At 38.5% G+C, this 20,610-nt stretch overlaps 1 protein-coding gene across 3 annotated transcripts in view; it reads left to right on the top strand.

The window, feature by feature from the left end:
- SENP1 (SUMO specific peptidase 1) overlaps positions 1 to 20,038 on the top strand; it is a 50,341-nt gene extending 30,303 nt beyond the window's left edge. For all 3 annotated transcript variants that reach the window (XM_020907766.2, XM_020907767.2, XM_020907768.2), the window contains 9 exons: positions 499 to 537; positions 1,508 to 1,592; positions 1,816 to 1,971; positions 2,956 to 3,087; positions 13,870 to 14,073; positions 15,339 to 15,418; positions 16,245 to 16,329; positions 16,842 to 16,937; positions 17,893 to 20,038. In XM_020907766.2, the coding sequence (XP_020763425.1) occupies positions 499 to 537; positions 1,508 to 1,592; positions 1,816 to 1,971; positions 2,956 to 3,087; positions 13,870 to 14,073; positions 15,339 to 15,418; positions 16,245 to 16,329; positions 16,842 to 16,937; positions 17,893 to 17,955 (940 nt within the window). In that variant the 3' untranslated portion in view covers positions 17,956 to 20,038. The remainder of the gene's footprint in view (positions 1 to 498; positions 538 to 1,507; positions 1,593 to 1,815; positions 1,972 to 2,955; positions 3,088 to 13,869; positions 14,074 to 15,338; positions 15,419 to 16,244; positions 16,330 to 16,841; positions 16,938 to 17,892) is intronic.
- Positions 20,039 to 20,610: the final 572 nt, after the last annotated feature.

Below are 20,610 nucleotides of genomic sequence, written 5' to 3' on the forward strand. Positions count from 1 at the left end.
GTTCATTGGTTTATTAGCCATTTGATATGGACTATGCTGTGAGTGGGGATTTTCAGTATCTACTGTGATGTGGTTGAATGTATTCTGACTCAGACAGACCTACAAGAAGTCCAACAACCCATAATATTTTATTAAACAATCAATAAATGTCAATCTGAGCCATTTGGAAAGAGGAACATTCTAGTTTTAATATATTACCTTGATAAATGTTGTACTTTTCACATCATGTTCGTCTCTCTTGCAAGTAAGGAGCATGCTAAACTTAATTTCTCTGCTGAATGTTGGGTCATCTTTTTAACTATATGTATGCAAATGACTCATTTGTTTTCCTTTGCTTCCCAGTTAGAATTGTTTTATGTAATTTAGGTCCTTTTATTTATCCCATACTTATAAAGCATTTGTATAAACTATTTAAATGATTGGTTTTCTTGATGAAAATATTTGATATTCTTTTAAGTCTCCTGTTCATTTGTCACATTTTTCTTTTCCTCCCCATAGTCCTACTTTTTTCCAGGCAGAGCTGTGGATCAAAGAATTGTAAGTAATTATTTTTAGTATCATTTTGCCTCTTCATCACTTTGTTTTCAGTTAGAATAAATCAATTAGCCAATCTTGCTACCTATTTTTAGTCAGTAAAAATTTCCTATTTGTTTATAAAATAACTTCTAAGTTACTGACTTTCAGAAGTGTTTTGGAGATGGGACACTTCTATGCTCAGGTTTATTAAATCTGTAACAATTATTGAAACTAAAATGAATTGCAAAAATATTTCAGTTAGCTATTAAACAGAAAGGAAAATAAATACCTTTATTTTCATACTGATAAAACTAGTTGATTGGATAATATTTATTTCTGGAGTTTGCAGAATCACTGAAGATTTAGTTTCTAGTTTCAGGGGCTCACTTTGGTTATCTCACTTGGTCTGGTAGATTTTTTTTTTTTTAATATTTATTTATTTGGCTGTGTTGGGTCTAAGTTATGGCATGCAAAATCTTTGTCATGTCATATGGGATCTTTCATTGTGGCATGAAGGCTCTCTACCCTTGACATGAGGCTCCAGAGCAGGTGGGCTTAGTAGCTGTGACATGTGGACCTAGTTGTCCCAGGGCGTGTGGGATTGTAGTTCCCCAACCAGCATTGAAATCGGCATCTTTTGTATTATTTTCGTCTTTGGGATTCAGTCTCATTTTTGGATTTCCAGAATGAAGCTTCACTTTCTCCTTAATTTTAGAAGCATGGTTTAAAAAAAAAAAGATTACACATTTACAAATATCCACAAAAGTCACTTGTTCATGTTTAGCAACAAACTAATAATTTTCATCATTTCAAAAAACTAGTAAGGTAATTTCAGTAACACCATGTAGTTTCACTTCGTCTTAAAGCAAGTGTAGTGATAAGTTAGTATAAGGGTTTTAGGCTTTTACTCTGAGAGTTTTATATTTAATGCTCATTGTGCATCAGCCGTATTCTTGATGCTAAGTGAGTGGTCTGCATTTTTTGTTCGTAGAACTAGTGTTTATGATTCTCGAGCACGGGAAAGATTGCGCCAGATTGAAGAGCAGAAAGCACTGGCATTACAACTTCAAAACCAGGTAAAAAAGTTTTTTTGAGATACAAATGAATAGCATATCCAAGTTGAAACTAATTTTGGAAGGTTACCTGGATTTGGAATCAAAGCTGTTGAGTTGCAAGGTAGTATATGGTAGCACAGCCTTGCTGGGCTGTGTTCTTGGTCTGTCCAGCTGGTCCTACTCAGTGTGTGTAGACAAGCAGTAGATTGCTGTACTCCACTGATTTTGAAGGTCTGTCTTTCAGAGACTGCAGGAACAGGAACATTCAGTACATGATTCAGTAGAACTACATCTTCGTGTGCCTCTTGAAAAGGAGATCCCGGTCACGATCGCCCAAGAAACAGGGAAAAAGGGTCATAAATTGACTGACAGTGAAGACGAATTTCCTGAAATTACAGAGGTAAATTACATAGTATAAATTCCTACACTGGCAAGTGTTGTGTTTTGAGAGAATTCTTTGGACAAATTTCAAACATTAAAGTAATAGACCAGGGACTCCCCTGGCGGTCCAGTGGTTAAGACTCAGTGCTTCTACCTGCAGGGTGTTCGATCCATGGTCAGGGAATTAAGATCACAAATGCTGAGTGGTGCAGCCAAAAAACAGTAATAGATCACCTGGTATTTAAATTGTATTCCATACTCCTGCTTTCATTTGTATTGCATAACAATATTGGCTTTGTTTTTAAAAGATTACTGAAAATTCAGGAAAGAATTATAGGTGACTTGTAGTGATTTCAGTGAAAAAGCATTCAGTAAATTTGTTTCAGTTCCTATGCATTTTTACTTAATACATATGTGTAGTACTTTTACATCAAATAGTAAGTTGAGCATTACCTTTTTAAGTAATAAAAATTCAGTATAAAAATTTGGAAAATACATAAAAGTCTGCATACATTTAAAAGTAATCTGTTTCTTAGTTCATTCGTCTTTGAAAACCTGTCATATAGCTGGTGAGTATAACACATTTATTAACACTATAGTTGTGCTGAATTCTACATTTTTACACTAAAAAAACCACAAATTTTTCTGGGAAAATGTGTTTCTAAAAGACATCACTTCCTTATTACCTTTGAGAAAGATTCTGTTTCTCAGGAAATTGGACTGAAGATATATAATTAGGTCTTTTCATAGGCTTAGGAAATTTGATAGCAGAAAGTTATTTCAGACTCAAGAAATAATATGAAATAAGGGTCTGAAATGTGCTGAAAAAGAGAAGGGAGGAAGAGCTAGGATGGAAGGAAGTAATCAGGAGATTACTGGAAGGAATAGAAACCAAAATGTTAGGAGTAGTTGATTTAAGTCTGGGGATTGCATGGGGCTTGATGAGAAATTGCTATGTCCAAGGCCATGTATGCCTAATCTCTGACACTTCTTGGTTCCCTAGGAAATGGAGAAAGAAATAAAGAATGTATTTCGTAATGGGAACCAGGATGAAGTTCTGAGTGAAGCATTCCGCTTGACCATTACACGCAAAGATATTCAAACTCTAAATCACCTTAACTGGCTCAATGATGAGGTAATCTCACACTTGTTTTTATATTCAAATAGAAAGTGAACATCAAGTGCAGACTAAAGACTGTTTCACTGTTTCTCAAAGTGTGGTCCTTGATGACCTGCTTCAGAATCAGCTGTCATAGCTTTTTCCATTTTCCTGCCTAAGTATGAAGCAGTGTGGTAGAGATACATATTTTAAACAAACATCTCAGGTGATTTTTTTTTTTTTATGTACCTTAATGTCTGGGAACTGACATTAAGCTGATTTACCTTTTTATGTATTGACAATTTAGATACTGATATAGAGGACATTTACTCATTGGTATTTTTACTCTCTTTAAGCCACTTGCCATGCAGTTCACATCTTTTGTTAAGCAAGTATTTAATAGCTGACCATGTTACAGCACATGAAGGAATACTTTGGGGTTTCCATATAGGAATCCATTTCTGTTACCCTTTCTCTTTATTTAGGTCACTTAGATTATGAGTGGTAAGCTTTCTAAAATAGCCTACATTTGTACATAATATTTTTTAAACTGATATTGAAGAAGTTTTATTAAATATTTGAGGTATTGAGTTAAAAAGTGTTATGGGTCTTGGCTCCCAAGTGTTCTAATTATTTTATGTAGATTAGTTGCGTTGGAATCTTCAAACTGATCTTTCCTATTCCTAAACCTATAGGAGCCTGTTTTATTTCACAAGGATATTTTCACAGCAAAAGAAGAGAACTGGGTTGGGGTTTTTCCCTAAGTACCTGCCTCCTTACTAGGAGCATTCCTGCCTAAAATCTTGGGTGTACTCAAGTTTCATCGCTATGGAAACTTTTTAGATACTCAATATAGTAAGCACTAGATATTCTAGGGGGCTTCCCAAGTGGCTCAGCAGTAAAGAATCCTTCTGCTAATGCGGGAGATACGGGTTCAATCCTTGGATCAGGAAGATCCCCTGGAGAAGAAAATGACAACCCACTCCAGTATTCTTGCCTTGGAAATACCATGTACTGGCAGGCCACAGTCCGTGGGATCACAAAAGAGTCGGACCTGACTTAGCAACTGAACAAAAACCAGATATCCTAGATATCAGTATCCTGGCCTTGTATGTTTATGACCTTCCAAATACTAATATTTGGCCAACGTCTGTTAGACATTTACCTTATGTAATTTAAGTTTTATGTGTTCTGCTCATGCCATAGTCACCACAGCTCTTGGAGATGGATGCTGTAGTTTTATCATCTCCATTTAATAGATGAAGAAATAAGACATAAAAAGATTAAGAAACTTGCAAAGTTACATGACTCTGTAATAGCAAGCCAGGATTCAGGCTCAAGCATTGGGTCTTATCTGTTATATCATACTGCCTTAGAATCTTGAAGTTGGATCCTGTTTCAGGATTAGATATAGAGAATTTTAGAGCCATATGTCATGTCCAGTAGGTTGATTTTCTATGGGATTTGTTGAACTAGCCCATTCTCTTTGCCTTTGGTGAGTTTATAAGATAAAATTTCAGAAGTTCATCACTCCTTGAATAATATCTCTGACCAAGAATAGTAAAAAAGGCATGGTTTGAGATACCATCTTGCTTTATGGGAAACAACTCTTGCTTCTTGTGGCCCAGAATAGTGGTATTAGAACATTGGGTCAAAATAACAGGAAAAAAAAAAGCTCACCAAATCAAAGAGCAAAATGAAAATCAAGAACAGTCAAAAGTATCCACCAGCTAAGTATTTTTCTTTGAAGATATTAGTGTGAGGTCTCTTGCCAATTTTTACCTGCTGCTTTTAAATGGGGAAGACCCAGTTATTCTATTCAAATTGCAGCTTCTTTGTTGTAAATTATCCAAAAACTTCCAGGGGGCAGCAGTGAGCAGGACATGAGCTGAGTTCTTGCTGTATGTACTATGGTAGTTACCTCAGTGAGCTCCCTTACAGAGGCAACATTCATCAGGACATCCATTCCCTGGGTCCATCAGAGGATTTTTAGCAAGCAGAGTTAATGGAAATTACATTATTTAGGAGAGAAAAGGGGAAGGTAAGATTCCTTGTCTACTTTATCTCTACCACATTTACCCATAACTTTTGTAAGGAGTCCTTGTCTTCTGAGTTGAGAATAATGTTAACTTTGAAAGCAGGTGCCAGTTCCTTTGAGAATAATGTTAAATTTAAAAGCAGGTGCCACTTCACATGTCCATGATGATGATGAGAACTGTTTTAATAAGTACTTTAATAACTGTTTTAAAAAGCATCATTTTCAAAGTACCATACTTCTCACACTTTCAGAGTTACTGTCCTTAAAAAGCTGATAACATTCTGAAGGAGAATTAGTAGATATCCTTAAGTATTCATACTCATTTTGAAATACTTAATTGTTTCTCAATTGTGAACCCTCAATATTTTGCAAATAATTTGCTCTCTCTTCAATCCTGTTCTCCTTCCCTCAAATAGATATTTTCATTAGTAGCCTTTCTTTTATTTTTGTTTCTCATGTCAGTTTTATAGACTTCATTAAAATTTTCTCCCAAGAAAGGTGATTGACATTTTATAGACAAAGAATATAAGATCCTAGAAATGAAAGGGATCAGATTTAGCTTATAAGGAAAATAAAATCAAGAAGTCCTATATTTGAGATATGTACAAATAGCCATTAGATTACTCTTTCTCAGGTCGTTTTTCTAAAAGAAGAGTAGGCCACAGTGCCTGTTCTTGGAGTAAGCTTTCCAACATATTTGCAAGAATGGATTTATATATAAGTGAATAGCTAAATTCTATGCAAATTCAAAGGACTAATGACAGGATTAACATTGTACCTCACTGTAAGAAAGTGAAGCTTCTCAAAATTGGAATGTGGGAACTGACTGCCTTGTAAAGAATTACAAAATGAGGCTGGAAAAGTGAGAACATGTAGATGGAGATTTCTATACCAGGTCTGGTGACTAGTGATAAAAATAATTAAGGGAAGGAAGACAGGGTTAAAGAGAGGAGGAATTAGCTGCAAAAGTAGATTGAAAGTCACAATTAAGAAACAAAAGGAAGTATTTTTAAGTAAATGTCAATTGAAATAACAAACAGTAGAAATTGTGTATTATTTCCTGAAGATAGAGTTGAATAACTTATGGAATCCAACTCTTAAGATTTTAGGTTAATGATCCTGAAGTGAGGGCTACTTTAGGCTTTGTGTTTCTCTTTATGGCCTGCTAATTCTGCTCTTAGAGGGCCTAATAGTTGTTTTATAAAGCATCAGATAAGTTTAGAAATATGTGAAAATTATTTAGGCATACAAATAAATTTGACATCTTCTGATCATGATAGAATAAAGTAGATCAGATTTATTCTCTCAAATAGAAAAGTAGATAAAACACCTGAAGCAGCAATTTTCAGACACTGGACAACAGTGATTCCTGAGAGGATAGAAATGAAAAGCATGAACCTGTGATTCCCACAGCTTACTGGGGTGGTGTGTTAAAGGGAGAGAGCTGGTAAAAACCTGGCCATGCCTGGCAGTCTCTTGCTTAGTAGAGGAGACATTTTTCAGTGAGGCCAAAGCGGCTAAGGTTTGTGAGATAAATACTGGTGGGGAAGTTGCTGAACAAAGAGAAAGCTCCAGAGATGTGCAGAAGGCCTCCCTGGAATCTGGCTGAGTGCTGATCTATACATATATGGCAAGAAACCACCAGTGGCTGTGGAAAGAACCACCAGAAAGAAGGAATCATAACAAGCATGAGAGCTAACAGGAGTGCCAAGAATAGTTTATATCCCAAGCAGCTGGAGTAGAAGAGTTGTGGGGCATTGAATAGCGAGTCCTCAAAAGGGCATTGCATCAAGAGTGGGGCCAGAAAGGCAGGCCCTAGAGTAAAGGCTGCTCTGGACCCATGGTAACAAACTTAAATACAAGTCTTAAAAGCTTGGAACTGATCCAAGTAACTTAACTGTATCACAGAACAAAACCCAACAATATTTAAAGGAATACAACAAATTCTGGTAACAACAGAACCCAACAACATTGAAATTCACAAAGTCTAGCATCTAATTAAAAATTCCCAGGCATGAAATAGAAGAAAAATATAACAAAGGGGGAAAAAAAATCACTATAGAAATACCCAGAAAAGAAAAATATGTTAAAATTAGCCAACAAAGATATTAAAACAGATACCATAACTAATATTCCACATGTTCAGGTAAGTAGAGGAAAGTGGACATTATGAGGAGAAAAATGGAGAATATAAAAAAAGATCCAAATTGAATTTCTAGAGGTGAAAAATACAGTATCTGATATTAAAAATACATGAAATGAGATTAACAGTTTAGATACTATGGAAGGAAAAATTAGTAACCTTGAAAATAGAGCAGTATAAACCATCCAAGTGAAATAGAAAAAAGGCTAAGAAAAGATGACTGGAGCTTGGTGAGCTCAGGGATGGTGTCAAGTGTAAGCATGTAATTGAAGTCCCAGATGGGAAGATGGGGTGTAAGTGGTACAGAAAACAGTGTTTAACATTGTTAAACATTCTGTTTAAACAGAAAAAAATATTTAAATAAATAATGGTGGAAGATTTTCCAGATTTGGGAGCATACTGACAGATTCAAGAAATTCAGCATACCCCAAGTAAGAGAAATACCATACTGAAATGTATAGTATTCAAATTGCTAAAGACCAATAATAAAGAGAAAAATAATGAAAAAAACAGAAAAGACATATTATATACAGAGGAACAAAGATCTGTCAGAAACCATGTAGGCCAGAGGACAGTTGTAGCTACATCTTTAAAATACTGAAGGAAAAAGAAAACCATCAACCTAAATTCTATACCAGCAAATATATCTTTGAAGAAATAAGGCTATACTTTTTTAGACAAGCAAATGCTGAAGAATTCATCACCAGCAGACTTCTCTTTAAGAAATATTAAAGGATATTTTTTAGGCAGAGGAAAAATTTGAGTTGAAAGTTTCAGTCTACATGAGGAATGAAGAGCAGTGAAAATGCTGTCATCCTTTATTATCTCTGGAAGACAATGGACTAGTCAAATAAAAAAGAAAACAACAATAATGTAGGGTTTATAACATGTTAAAGTAAAATATATGATAATCACAACACAAAAGAGGGGGAGAATGAAGGTATGTAATTGTCTAAGATTCCTGCACAATGTATGAAGTTGTATAATGTTTTATGAAGATGTACTACAATAAGTTACAGACATAAATCCTAGCTGCTAAGTCGCTTCAGTCGTGTCCAACTCTGCGACCCCATAGACGGCAGCCCACTAGGCTCCTCTGTCCCTGGGATTCTCCAGGCAAGAACACTGGAGTGTGTTGCCATTTCCTTCTCCAATGCATGAAAGTGAAAAGTGAAAGTGAAGTTGCTCAGTCGTGCCCGACTCTTAGCGACCCCATGGACTGCAGCCTACCAGGCTTCTCCGTCCGTGGGATTTTCCAGGCAAGAGTACTGGAGTAGGGTGCCATTGCCTTCTCCAATAAATCCTAGAGCAATCAGTAAAAAACAAAGAGGTATTTTAATAAGCTGGTAATGGAGATAAGATGCAATTAAAAGATCCTCAATCCAAAGGAAGGCAGAGAAAGGATACAAAGAACAGATGAGACATATAGAAAAAAAGAACATGATGATAGATTTAAAACCAACCATGTCAGTACTCTGATTGCTCAGTGGTAAGGAATCTGCCTGTCAGTACAGAGACTCAAGTTCAGTCCCTGGGTCTGGAACATCCCGTGGAGGAGGGCGTAGCAACCCACTCTGGTATTCTTGCCTAGGAAGTGCCATGGATAGAGGAGCCTGGTGGACTGCAGTCCCTGGGATCAGAGGGAGCTGGATGTGACTTAGTGACTAAACAACAACAATCTCAGTGCATTCAATGTGAAGGACCAAACTCAGCATACCCAGTGGAAGTATAATGTGACCCATATATGTAATTTAAAGTTTTCTAATATTATAATATATTTTATTTAACCCAGTAAATCTAAAATACATTTATTTTGGCATGTAATACATATTAAAATATTATTAATGGTATATTTTGCCTTCTCTAAAATATATGTATTTTACACTTAGAACGCATTTACACTTACAACACAATTTGAATTAGTCAAATTTCAAGTGCTCAAGAGTTACATTTGGCTAATGGCTACCACACTGGACAGTATAAGCATCCAGTTAAAAGGCAGAAATTACAGATTAGATATAAAAATATATCTACAGAAAACATTTTAAATGTGAAGGCACATAGAGGTTAAAAGTAAAAGGGTGGAAAAAATATACAAACAGTAAAGAAAGGAAAGGTTAAGTAATTATATTAATATCACACTGGTAGATTTCAGAGCAAGGAATATTGCTAGTGATAGACATTTCATAATGGTAAAGGGGGAAATTCATCAAAAGGAGTAACAATGTAAATATGTGTGTACCTAATAACAGAACTGCAAAATACATGAACTAAAAACTGAGAAAGCTAGAAGGGGAAAGAGGCAAATTCATACATAAGTATGAATGTTGAAGATTTCAGCACCTCTGTCTCAATTATTAATTGCTTCCAAGGAGATGTTAAATCTAAGTGATGCTCAGTAAGAGAAGCAGCAGCTTATAAAACATTAAACTCAACTAGACAAACTTAGTACAGGAAATAGAGTTTTCTTAGGAAATAAAAACTGATTGAGTCAGAAGGGAAGAAAATTAGACAAGATGAAATAAATCAGTTAAGTTAATATGATGGAGTCTCCCATATGCTAATGATCGAAGTTACAGTGTAGTCTTTCTAACATGACTCATTTGACGATTCCACATCATTATAGATTACCTCTTTAAAGTGTTTCTTAATAGAACTAGTCCTTTTGATAAACTAGGGATTTATGTCAGGTCACAGGGAGAATAGTAATTACAGTTGTCATGACTCCATAAAAACAGACGCTGCATGTCTTTTTCTAAAACTTTTGCAGTAATTCTAATCGTTCGTTACTTTAATTTGTGTCTGAGAAAAGTCCTGGGCACAGTGAGGGATGCTGTAACTCAGCTTCCCTGAAGTCTGCTATCTTGGTTTCTATAGTAGTATTAGGTTAGGTCTTAGGAGTGAGTGACCTTCTGATTTACAACATTCAGAGGTTGTTGCTTAGTTAGTCTTTTGGGTTTTGTGGTTGACAAGGATAAGTCTAATTTAAAAATAAGAATGAGGAGGTAGAGAGGAAAGTCTGGAGGGATAAAGTAGGAAAACAGCTTTTTTTTTTCCCCCTAAAAGTTATCTTGATCTCTGCTACAGAACATTGTCATGCTCAGGACTTTTAGAATACTTTTTTCCCAAAGTCTGTTATAAGGGTTCAGTGTGTGAAATTGGGAAGGGTTAAAAGTTAGACTTTACTGTTAGTGATGTATTTTACTTCTAAATGCATGAGAAAACAATAGTTTGGCTGGTTTACTGCTTGAGAAGGAGGATACAAATAGCAGTGGTCATTTGTGTCATTGTGGTAACATACAGGCAAGGGATTGAGTCCTCAGTTTGAAAACATTGTAGACTTTTCTTTTAAAGAAACACTTTTTTCAGCTTAGCCTGGCAGCTCTTCACATAAAATCACAAAGGAACAAGACACCATAAACAGTCGTTCCACCCCCAGACAGGATTGCATAGACAAGTAGACGCTGAGGGCCCGGGCTGTGGAGGCAGCAGGAGAGGCAGTTCTGTAGGCACCAGGGACCGCAGCAAGCAGAGGCAAGTGTGGGCCCCCAAAGGAGTGGTGAGTGCACGACAAACAGTGGGCACAGGCAGACAGACGTGTTACTCTTCGTCCCCAATTCCAAAGGGAATTCAAGATCTTCTGGAGCTAAGAGAGTCCCTTGTGTATAGAACAGACTTGTGGACTCTGGGAGAAGGCGAGGGTGGGATGTTTCAAGAGAACAGCATCAAAACATGTATATTATCTAGGGTGAAACAGATCACCAGCCCAGGTTGGGTGCATAAGACAAGTGCTCGGGCCTGGTGCACTGGGAAGACCCAGAGGGATTGGGTGGAGAGGGAGGTGGGAGGGGGGACAGGGATGGGGAATACATGTAAATCCATGGCTAATTCATTTCATTGTATGACAAAAACCACTGCAATGATGTAAAGTAATTAGCCTCCAACTAATAAAAATAAATGGAGAAAAAAAAAAGAAAGACTCTACTATAGGAGGGGAGGGACCCTTGCCATCACAAAATACAAGCAACTGCTCTGACCATCATTGCTTTTCTTTCATCTTAGACCCTGATCTCCTCTCATTTCTTTTTCATTCATCTTTAGCCCTCCTCTGTGAGATGATGTGTAGGATTCTTTTTGTTCTTCTAGCTTTTTGTGTGTGTGTGTGATTGTGTCTTGGCTGAACAATGGCAGTTTTCCTTATTTGGACTGAGTAATAGCTAAAAATTGAGGAGAGAAACTTGGTTCTAAATTCTGCTTCAGATGTCAGATTACACATCCTCAGCTAATGGGAGGGAACTGAGGCCACCAAGCCCCCTCCTCCTAGGATGCAGGGCAAATGAAAAAAGAGCCCAGATCACTCCCTAGAGCTAAGTAATGAGCTGACTTTGGAGGAGGCCATTTCCCTCACAGTGGAGAAACCTTGGTGGGAGGGAGAACTAAAGCAGAGAAGAGGGGTTCTCAGTGTGGTGCCCTGGTCTCTAGGTCTCTGTTCCTGTTCAGCTGGCTTGGTCTTTAACTTTATAGGACTACTCTGTCAAAATAACATAAGAAACCAGACAACTCAGGCTGTGTAGGCCCAGCTAAACTTTATTGGTTTCTGGCACTCTTTCCCCCTGAAAAATTGGATAGTTATATGTAGCATGATGCTCATTTATATCACCCTTTTCACTTCAGGGTAATGATCCCAGATAGACCCCTCTGGTGGGTACCTGGGGGATATATATCTCTGTGGCTTTCATGTGCTTGGCTGTCCTTATCTCTCTGGTTCCTTCCAACTCCTTCTTAAGTCCTTATTGCCTGTTGCAATATTTAACTTGTCTGCCCCCATGGAGGGTTTGGCTTATAGTGATTGACAGGTTATCTGCCTATTTGTTTCACTCCTTGAATTGAAGGGTTTAGCCTCATGGCATGGGTAATGTCATGGGATAGAATACCAGAGGAATCAATCCCCTTTTGCTAATTTTCTCTCACCAGAGGATATAGATTATAGCCAAGAAATCTGTGCTTGCTGAGCAGGCAGGTCCTCCTGCATTCCTGGCTGCCTTCACAAGCCTACAAGCATCCTTTAGCACCATTAACCTCAAGAATAGAGTAAGATTAAAAACCTGGATTGGCGAAAGCTACAATCCTAATTGTGTCCTAATTCATTATCATTGTTTTATATAACTGAGCTCTAGTTACCTGTTGGGCATCACACTAGGGAGAGAATCAACCACAACCTGAGCCTATTGCTCTATCTTCAGAGATGCAGGAAGAACAGTGTCTTTCTTCAGTCCTGACTTTCCTTACCACCACCCTCAGAGTGCTGCTTCTTGGTGAATGTGGTTTCCCTGCAGCTGCCTAGGCATCCTCATCTATAGGCCCTTTCTCTAGTCTAGACCACGCTCTGGTGTGTTCCTGGCTGTGTTCCTTACTGCCTACCCAGTATGTAGTTGCCTACTGTTGGGCAGTAGCTCACTGCTCTGGCATCTTAGTGTGTAAATATTTGTCAAAGGACGGGGGTGTTTTCCCATTCCCCAAAAAGCATTCTGAAAAATGTGCCTGTTTTCTTAGTCATATTTCCAAGCTTTGAATCAGTTAGCCCATTCATTCCTTGCAGTTAACAGACACTGGCCTGACCTCAGCTGGCCACATAAAATAAGTATGCAGTAACTTCCGGCACTGTAACTTTGAGGCTTTAGTACCAAGGAGTCCTAGACCTAAGGGAACTGTGGACAACATAGTCACTGTTACAGAACACATCGTTCATTAACATATCTCCCATGTCAAGCATTTTAATTTCTTTCACTCACACTTGATATTGAAGAAATAAGTGGAATCAACAAATATGAGGCAGCTAACCTTATAGATTCTGGGAGAAAACTTGACTTTTCATGTTCGTGGTTTTACTTTCAGGTCTTACATAATGTAGGTTATAGTATATCCATGTCTGCCTGGATAAAGGTGTTGTTTCCAAGCTACTACAAGTTTAGAGATGATGTTTCAATATAGTTGATGGTTTATTCTGTCACTCAGTTCTACTTGAAACCAAAACAGTTTGCTTCTGCTAAGTAACTTGTTAGGCTGAAAAAACAGTCTTTAGTCATGGAGCAGAGTTTTCTATCTTTGTGCAAAATCGGGAGACCTGTATAGAAGGATTGAACTACTAATCTTAATTTTTATTAACACTAGACTCTGAGCTCAGAGTTTAATTGCTTGCACATTCCCAGCAGACTAAAGGAACTGCTAATGTGTACCTTGCTGAACTCCTGCTTGTAATGTGTACCTGCATATACTCCTTTCTTTCCTTTTCTCTGACTCTCCTTTTGTAGTACTTCTTCCTCCTCATTTTCCAGTTTTTTTTAACCTAATTTTCAGCCTTCTACAACTCTGGCCAACATCTTCCCATATGTATCCTGAACCCTATATGTATATATCAGTCTTTTATGTTTTCACTGTTTATAACCACCTCAGCCCCCCTCTTATCTAGTCAGAATTTGATATAGGGATATTAGGCTGTTGGGTGTTGAGGTCATAACTGAATTGATTAGGGAACTAGCCTATGCTGTGCAGTATAGCAGCTGTGTTTCCTTCTTACAACACAACTGTTTTGAAAGACTGGAGTATCTGTTTTAATACATATACTTTCTTTCCACAGATCATCAATTTCTACATGAATATGCTGATGGAGCGAAGTAAAGAGAAGGGATTGCCGAGTGTACATGCATTTAATACCTTTTTTTTCACTAAATTAAAAACGGCTGGTTATCAAGCAGTGAAACGTTGGACAAAGAAAGTGGATGTCTTTTCTGTTGACATTCTTTTGGTGCCTATTCACCTAGGAGTGCACTGGTGTCTTGCTGTGAGTGCCTATTTTATTACTGATAAAATTTAAAAGAAGTCTATATACACCAGCCCAGGTTGGATGCATGAGACAAGTGCTCAGGGCTGGTGCACTGGGAAGACCCAGAGGGATGGGATGGAGAGGGATGTGGGAGGGGGGATCGGGATGGGGAACACATGTAAATCCATGGCTGATTCATGTCAATGTATGGCAAAAACCACTACAATATTGTAAAGTTACTAGCCTCCAACTAATAAAAATAAATGGGGGAAGAAAAAAGAAGTCTATATAATAGAATACACAGAGAGCAATGAATACTAGTTCTACATAGATGATTGAAAGTGTAGCATTCAATTATCTAAAAATTGGATAGATTAACAAACTCCGTGTCAAGAGTGGGAGATACTTAGACTTTGAAAAAAGCTATGAAATTTCCTTTTCTGGAAATACTTAAAAATGGAGTGATAATCAAAGCAACCTAAAGGCAAGGAACACATGGGGAGAAAAAGTGACTTCTTAATGATGCTGCCAACTCAGATTCTGTGACTATTATTTTCTGCCTAATCATGATTTGCCTTGCATACTTGATAATTTATTATTGCTTCCCTGGTAGTTCAGACAGTAAGGAATCTGCCTGCAATGCAGGAGACCTAGGTTCGATCCCTGGGTAGGGAAGATCCCCTAGAGAAGGGAATGGCTACACACTCCAGTATTCTTGCCTGGAGAATTCCATGGACAGCAGAGCCTGGCAGGCTACAGTCTATGGGGCTGCAAAGAGTCAGACATGACTGAGCAAGTAACACAAACATGATTCTGAGAACATGAATACAATTAGCTTAATATATTAATAAAAGTATACGAGTTACAGCCTGTTTTGAATTATATTTGAAAAGCATTAAAAGGAAATTCTCCAAGAAACAAAACCTAGAATCTTTTACCATCTTTCTGAAAATGGGTGGAAATGATCTCACTTAATTTACATTCTCTGAAGAGCACATTGTGTCTTCACTGTTGCCTCCGTTGCAAATGGGGACCCTGGAAACTAGAAAAAGGTTTCAGGGCAATTACTGGGCCACTTGGTCAGTCAGCCCCCAGCGTAGTTCTGAGTAAACAATCACCCTGTTCTTCTTTCCTCTGCAGATGAAGCATGGTATAATGCTAAGTATCCATCACACTTGTCATGATTTCATAGGAAATCTGGCAGAAGGTTCTAAGTTCCAGGGAAGGGAAAAGCTGAGATTTTCTTCAGTTCATACATAAACACAGATTTTTTTTATTCCCAGGTTGTGGACTTCAGAAAGAAGAACATTACCTATTATGACTCTATGGGTGGGATAAACAATGAAGCCTGCAGAATCCTCTTGTAAGTAGGGAGTTGAAATCTAAGAGTTTAGTGTTGGATGTATGTTGTTTTTCTAGCTGTTGAACTCAATTCTCTGATACCTTCAATGGAGTGGTTAATAAAGGAAATCTTTATATTGATTAAGATGGGTATTCTCCATCTAAGTAAAGTTTAATAATAACATAATATAATACCAAAAATACATCCTGATGGGCATAATTACTGTCCCAGTGCATGAAAATAAAGAGTGGATATAGACATATAGATACAGAAACTACTTAGAAGTCATCTACCCCAACCTCCTAATTTTTCTGATGAAGAAACCAAGACCCACAGAGATGACTTTGATTTGCTCAGGCCCTACTAGTTAATGGCTCAGCTGGGAACCAGAACGCAGATCTCTTTACGTTCCACCTGTTTCTCTTTCCAAAACATCTGTGGCCAGGAGAGGGTGGGTTCCATGAGGTGAATTGATCTATTTGGCTTGAATTTTTATACAGAAGAATCAAGACTATAAATAAATATATACCTCAGCATTGCTAGAGAAACATTTTCCTTCCTTCCATTAGACTGAATTCTAAAGGACCATAGAAACCAAAGAAAAGATCAAAACTCGTTCCTCAGTGGGGACAGTAGAAAGAAGGACCCTGGGTATTGAAGGCAGAGGTCTTGCTTCTCTGGAGCTGACAAAGTGGGCATGAATTGTGGGAGTTCTAAAGATTCCCTGTCCAGCAATATATACTGCTTTCCTTAGACATGGCAGAAGAAAATTTTTCCTGAGGATTGTCAGCCCCATTCTTGCAGTGGCAGTTCCCCAAGTTCATTTCATTCTCTCCCAATACCTTAGGCAATATCTGAAGCAAGAAAGCATTGACAAGAAAAGAAAAGAGTTTGACACCAATGGCTGGCAGCTCTTCAGCAAGAAAAGCCAGGTATGTTTCATCTTGATGAGATGGAAATCCTGAGATTAGAGTATTGGTTAGAAAAGGAGTATACTGCTTGGGCCCTGGCGTCCTTCTAAGTGTCTGGCCTGACTTCAGCCAGGGAAGATAAGGTAGAGTAAGCTCTCTGGGAAAATAAGTAATGTATTTCTTATGAAGAACTAGGTTTTCTAAATGCCCAGCTATTTTGCTAAACTTTGATCTGTGGGAGAAAATGTTTGCAGACTGCTTGGCCCTTGTGGGAGGGAACAGCTTTTACACCCTTGGGTGTCATAGAAATCTCAGATAGTCTTCTATGTGATAAAAATGAAGTACACAGGCTGGACTGAGAAACTGAATTTTTTGCTCTCTGAGCCTGTGTCGTTCTGAGAGGGGGATCAGGACCATCTCCAGAATTCAGGGAAACTTGGAAAATTTATATCCTTTGGTTCTTATTTATAATTGAATAAGAAGGAAGGAAGCTTGGAAAGATGTCACCTTTTTGTTATTTTTTTGCCTTTCAGGAAATTCCACAGCAGATGAATGGAAGCGACTGTGGCATGTTTGCCTGCAAATATGCTGACTGCATTACCAAAGACAGACCAATCAACTTCACACAGGTAAGCCAAGCCTTCAGGAGGGAGCTGTGTGACCACCCAGTCTCCAGGCTGCCTGGTAGATGTTTTTCTCCCCATTTGCTCCACTTAGGGGGCTCTACTTCAGTTTGTGGCTCATAACCCGGGGTGGTTGCTACCTGTGCCACGTTGTAGGAAAAGGAAGGATAATGATAGGCCACATCCTGGGTCACCATACATCATATATTGTAGTTAAGGAATCCCGGTCAATAAGAGGGCCTTCTCTGGTCATATATGCCATCTTCCTCAAATCCTGTAAGAAGCAGAGAACTGGGAACAGAGCAGGTTTCCTCAGTCTCCCTTTATTTGGTAGCAGTGACATTTTGGAACAGGCCACACCTTGATCTAGTCTAGTTTGTTATGCTGCCCTTTTCCCCTTGCTTTATGCAGCTGATCAGTCTTCCTTACAGTTTGTGATCGTTAATTTCTGTCCACGTGGTCCTTTGGAGACCAGAGTGAATTAAGACTGAAGATTATAGTTCATTTGGTGTCCTCCACTTAACCCGTTGCTTCTGTTTAAAGTAATGACTTTACTAGATTCTCCACCAAAGCCCTTGGGTTGAGCTGACTCTTGAAGTTCATTTAACTCTTTTGGGGCAAAGTGAGTTTTGATTTTCAAGTCTCAGATCTCATATCCTCTTAAAAGTTCAACACAGAGGACTTTGTTGAATTTAGACACCATTCTCAAAATTCTTGGAGACATTTGAGGATAGCCTGGGGATTCCTGGTGATGCCTTATTAAACTTCTAGGTTTACAACAATGAAAAGTAGCAATAGCAATAGTAATCGGGAAAAAAAAAAATCGCACATAATGAAGAATGAGCAATTTGAAAGACCAGAAATGCAGTTGAGACTATTTTAGGTGAAAACCTCAAGAAGGAAAAGAGTGTTAGGTCTGCATGCAAGAAATGAAAATAATGGTATCTCTGTGTCCCTGCAGCAACACATGCCCTACTTCCGGAAGCGGATGGTCTGGGAGATCCTCCACCGAAAGCTTTTGTGAAGGCCATCTCAATTAGCAGACATGGACTTGTGGGGGACCAGCTCTTTGTTGTCTACAGCCAGAGACCTTGGAGACAGCTGCTCCCAACCCTCTCTTCTTGTAAAGTCCTTGATCCTGGACCAGGCCCTGGAGAGATGCACTCACAAGCACATCTGCCTTTCCTTTTGTATCTCAGATACTATTTTTGCAAAGAAACTTTGGTGCTGTGAAAGGGGTGAGGGACATCCCTAATCTGAAGAGAGAGACTGCTTTTCACTTCTTCAGTTCTGCCATCTTGTTTTCAAAGGGCTCCAGCCTCACTCAGTCTCTTAATTAGGGGACTGAGAGAAGCTTGGAAGGACTCTTGGTTTCATATAAACTCTTGTTGTTAGGCCTTACTAAGAGGTAGGAATGGATGTGGGTAAAAACGTAGGGATGAAAACCACCAGCATATACACGCACACATACATACACACAGGATTTTCAAAATGTGTCACCAGGATAGTGACTGTAAACTGGACTTTGGGGCACCGGCATAAGGCTGTCCTCCAGGACTTGTCCTTTTTACATGCCCCTTGTGAAGTCCGTCTGCTTCTGTACAAGGCTGTTTTATTATCTGTAGCTTCTTCCCCTCCTGAGGCACCACATGTGAGCCCTGGGTGGACCCCAAAGTCCCAGGCAGTCCCTTCCTTAAAAGCAGTGGTTTGCATGTGCTCACAACACATGATAGGGGAAAGACCCACCCAGGGAGTGGTTTAGTGGAGCAACAAAGGCGCCACTTTTACTGCTACCTACTTCTGACCAACAAGAAGAAGGACCTCAGTCTTTAGCATAAAATTCCAGCTTTGGATGAATGCAGGTCTAGTTTGGTCTGTGGCTAGCTAGTTTAAATATGTTTCTAACCACAGAGAATTTTATATATATATATATACATATATATATATATATATATATTTCACAGGGATATGCTTTTTTTTTTTTAAGGCTGAATGTGTTCACCATTTTAGCCTGTAGATTTATTACCATTTTCCAAATTTAGCTCCAGCACACACAGATCCCAGCCCCTATGTGTAGGGTGTTTGTGGACTTCCTAACAGAGTATTTTGAGGCCTGGACGAATTTCAGCTTGGGGTAGAGGTTACAGAGGAAGGCAAGATTTTCAACTGGAAAACGGGTGGAATTTGGACTGATCAACTTGAGATTGAAAAACTGCTATTCTTTTTGTTCCTTGTAGCATCTCCCCCACCTTTTAAGCGCTCCTCAGGCTAGATAGTGAAATGATCCAATGCCAGTGTCATTTTGTACCTAAGTTCCAAAATAGGAACATTTTATACTTTTTTCTGTATTGTAATAGGTAGTTTTGTATGAGATCTTTTCTCCTCTTCCCTTGTACCTCATCCTATCCAACATTGTGCTTTCTCCCTGGGCTTATTTGAAAATTTTACTCTGTTTTATATCAAGCTTGTTTAGTACATTTTTCTATGTGTTACCACAGGTTACAATTTGAAAAGAAAACTATTTTTTTTAAATATTCCATTGTTAACTGAATGTTACTGTTTCCACTCCAGCAACTAGATGTCCTACCTTTTTCATACTGCCTGCCTTTGGGGGGGAAGACCACCTTTTGTTTATTTTCTCTTTTTTTTTTTTCTTCCTTCCTTTTTTTTTTCCTCTTTTTCCTTTTTTTTTTTTTTTTTTTTTTTTTTGGTGTTTTCTGTAGGTAATAAATAGCTTTCTACATATGAGTTGCTGGGACTTTTCACATTCTCTTAGAAAGCTATGGCATGCAGGCTAATTGTGGGACTCCTGTACATTGATTCTTGGTACTTAATGTATTGAAGTGACAGCTTGAAAGGTGGCAATATGGTATAGATTTTGGACCATGAATCAAAAGACCTGAGCTTTTCAGGCACGTTTGCTATTGTCTGGGGAACTCAGAACAAGATAGTTCTCTGTATTTATTGTTTGTCCATTTAGATAACATCTGTCTTACCTTCTCACAGACTTTTTGTACAGACCAAAGCAACAAATATTTATTGCCATGTATAGCAGAAAATGAAACATGCAACAAAAGCACTTTGAAAAATATATAAGAAATTGTTAAGCCTGTCTGAATTTGGCCCCGCTTTCTGACCAATACGGTTTTGTATAAGGTGAAGTTAGTGATCCTGAGACCACCCCGTGAGTGGACCAGGCTGAGACACAGACTGGGGTCCAGGATGGGAACCAATAGTGGGGGCCATTCTTTCCAGAGAGCTGCCCAAGAAGAGCAGAATTAGCATCTGGAAACTTTCTTCTTCTTTTTAAGGGTGGGCCTTGATGACTGGGGTGGGAGGGTGGAGGAATGTGATGTTCCTGCCTTCCATGGCCAAGGGCATGCATGTTATCAGCATCTTGTTTAACCTGCTTTAAACTAAAGCCTATTACTTTTCTCCAATCTTCCCCTCTCTCCTGTGCCCAGTGCGCATAATTACCTTGTTGTTTGTTGTTATTTCCTTGCTGAGTCATGTTAGGCTCTTTGTGACCCCATGGACTGTACAGGCTCCTGTGTCCAATGGATTTCCCAGGCAAAAATGCTGGAGTGGGTTGCCAGTTTCCTCCTCCAGGGTATCTTCCCCACACAGGGATTGAACCTGTGTCTTCTGCATTGGCGGGCAGATTCTTTACCACTGAGCC

The sequence above is a fragment of the Odocoileus virginianus genome, chromosome 24 (assembly GCF_023699985.2).
Source record: "Odocoileus virginianus isolate 20LAN1187 ecotype Illinois chromosome 24, Ovbor_1.2, whole genome shotgun sequence".
Lineage (NCBI taxonomy): Eukaryota > Metazoa > Chordata > Mammalia > Artiodactyla > Cervidae > Odocoileus > Odocoileus virginianus.